This window comes from Sphaeroforma arctica (genome assembly GCF_001186125.1).
Source record: "Sphaeroforma arctica JP610 unplaced genomic scaffold supercont1.9811, whole genome shotgun sequence".
Taxonomy (NCBI): Eukaryota; class Ichthyosporea; order Ichthyophonida; genus Sphaeroforma; species Sphaeroforma arctica.
Genome location: NW_014030747.1, coordinates 22 through 1,024, shown reverse-complemented (window position 1 = coordinate 1,024; position 1,003 = coordinate 22). Strand labels below are relative to the sequence as shown.

Here is a 1,003-nt window from a genome sequence, read left to right as displayed (position 1 = left end):
TAATATATACATATATATATATACTAGAAATAGTTGAAACCCTGTTGGCGAAGGAGTAATGCTTTCAGGCAATGGGTTTGGCCACCACTGTATATGGCAGCGTACATAGTTTAACGCAGCATAGCAAATTACAGTACAACCATACACACTGCTTGCCCCCTAAAACATACAGACTGAAAGGTGTGGGACAGTGAACCAAAGTGTCAGCAATAATGTGTGAAATGATCTCGACCAACATACATACTAGAAAGTGACATCGGCATAAACCCACTTACACGCTGAGGAGAACCAGATGGTACAATGAAACACAAACTAATAATGTATTCTTACACGGAACTGCCCTTAAAAGGCAGCATACTGAAACATACACACTAATGTGTGTGACATGATCTTTACCAGAAGGTGTCATCAGCCTATGTCCACGTACCTTTAAGTGGAGCCAGACGGTGCACTGGACACAAACTCAAGTAATACATTCTTACACGGAATACTCACCACATACGTATACAGAGAAAAGTCATGCAATGCTACCACATTGTGCGAGGTCATGAACCTACCATCGCTGGCGTTATTTCTAGAGACGCTCACGACAATACTTCCTGGTAACACCCGTGGCGTTGCGCACAGCTCACCCTTACCCCTCTTGTCCAACTCCCCGTCCTTGTTGTTCTTATCTCGCACTCGCCTGAAGACGGTGTATATCTGCTGTGCCACAATGTGTATGTCCGGTCGGTCACCCGGATTCTCATGCCAACAATCCTGGATGGACTCGTAGGTTTCCGGCGGCATGCCCGTGGGTTTCTATTGAAGAATATATATGAATATATATACACATATAAACTATTATTAGTACTCAACGCAACCGCTATATTCATGCCCGTACGTATCTTTCGAAGGGTATATATATATATATACATACATAAATATATATATATACATATGCAAACATATGCAAACATATATATATATATATATATATATATATATATATATATATATATAT

General features: G+C 40.3%; 1 protein-coding gene across 1 annotated transcript; it reads right to left on the bottom strand.

Moving 5' to 3' along the window:
- Window positions 1-557: 557 nt before the first annotated feature.
- Window positions 558-789, bottom strand: SARC_17123 (hypothetical protein; the record flags this gene model as incomplete). The annotated part of the gene is made up of 1 exon (XM_014288779.1): window positions 558-789. A coding segment is annotated over one exon (232 nt), but the record flags the coding sequence as incomplete, so codon positions are not given.
- Between the last annotated feature and the right edge of the window lie 214 nt (window positions 790-1,003).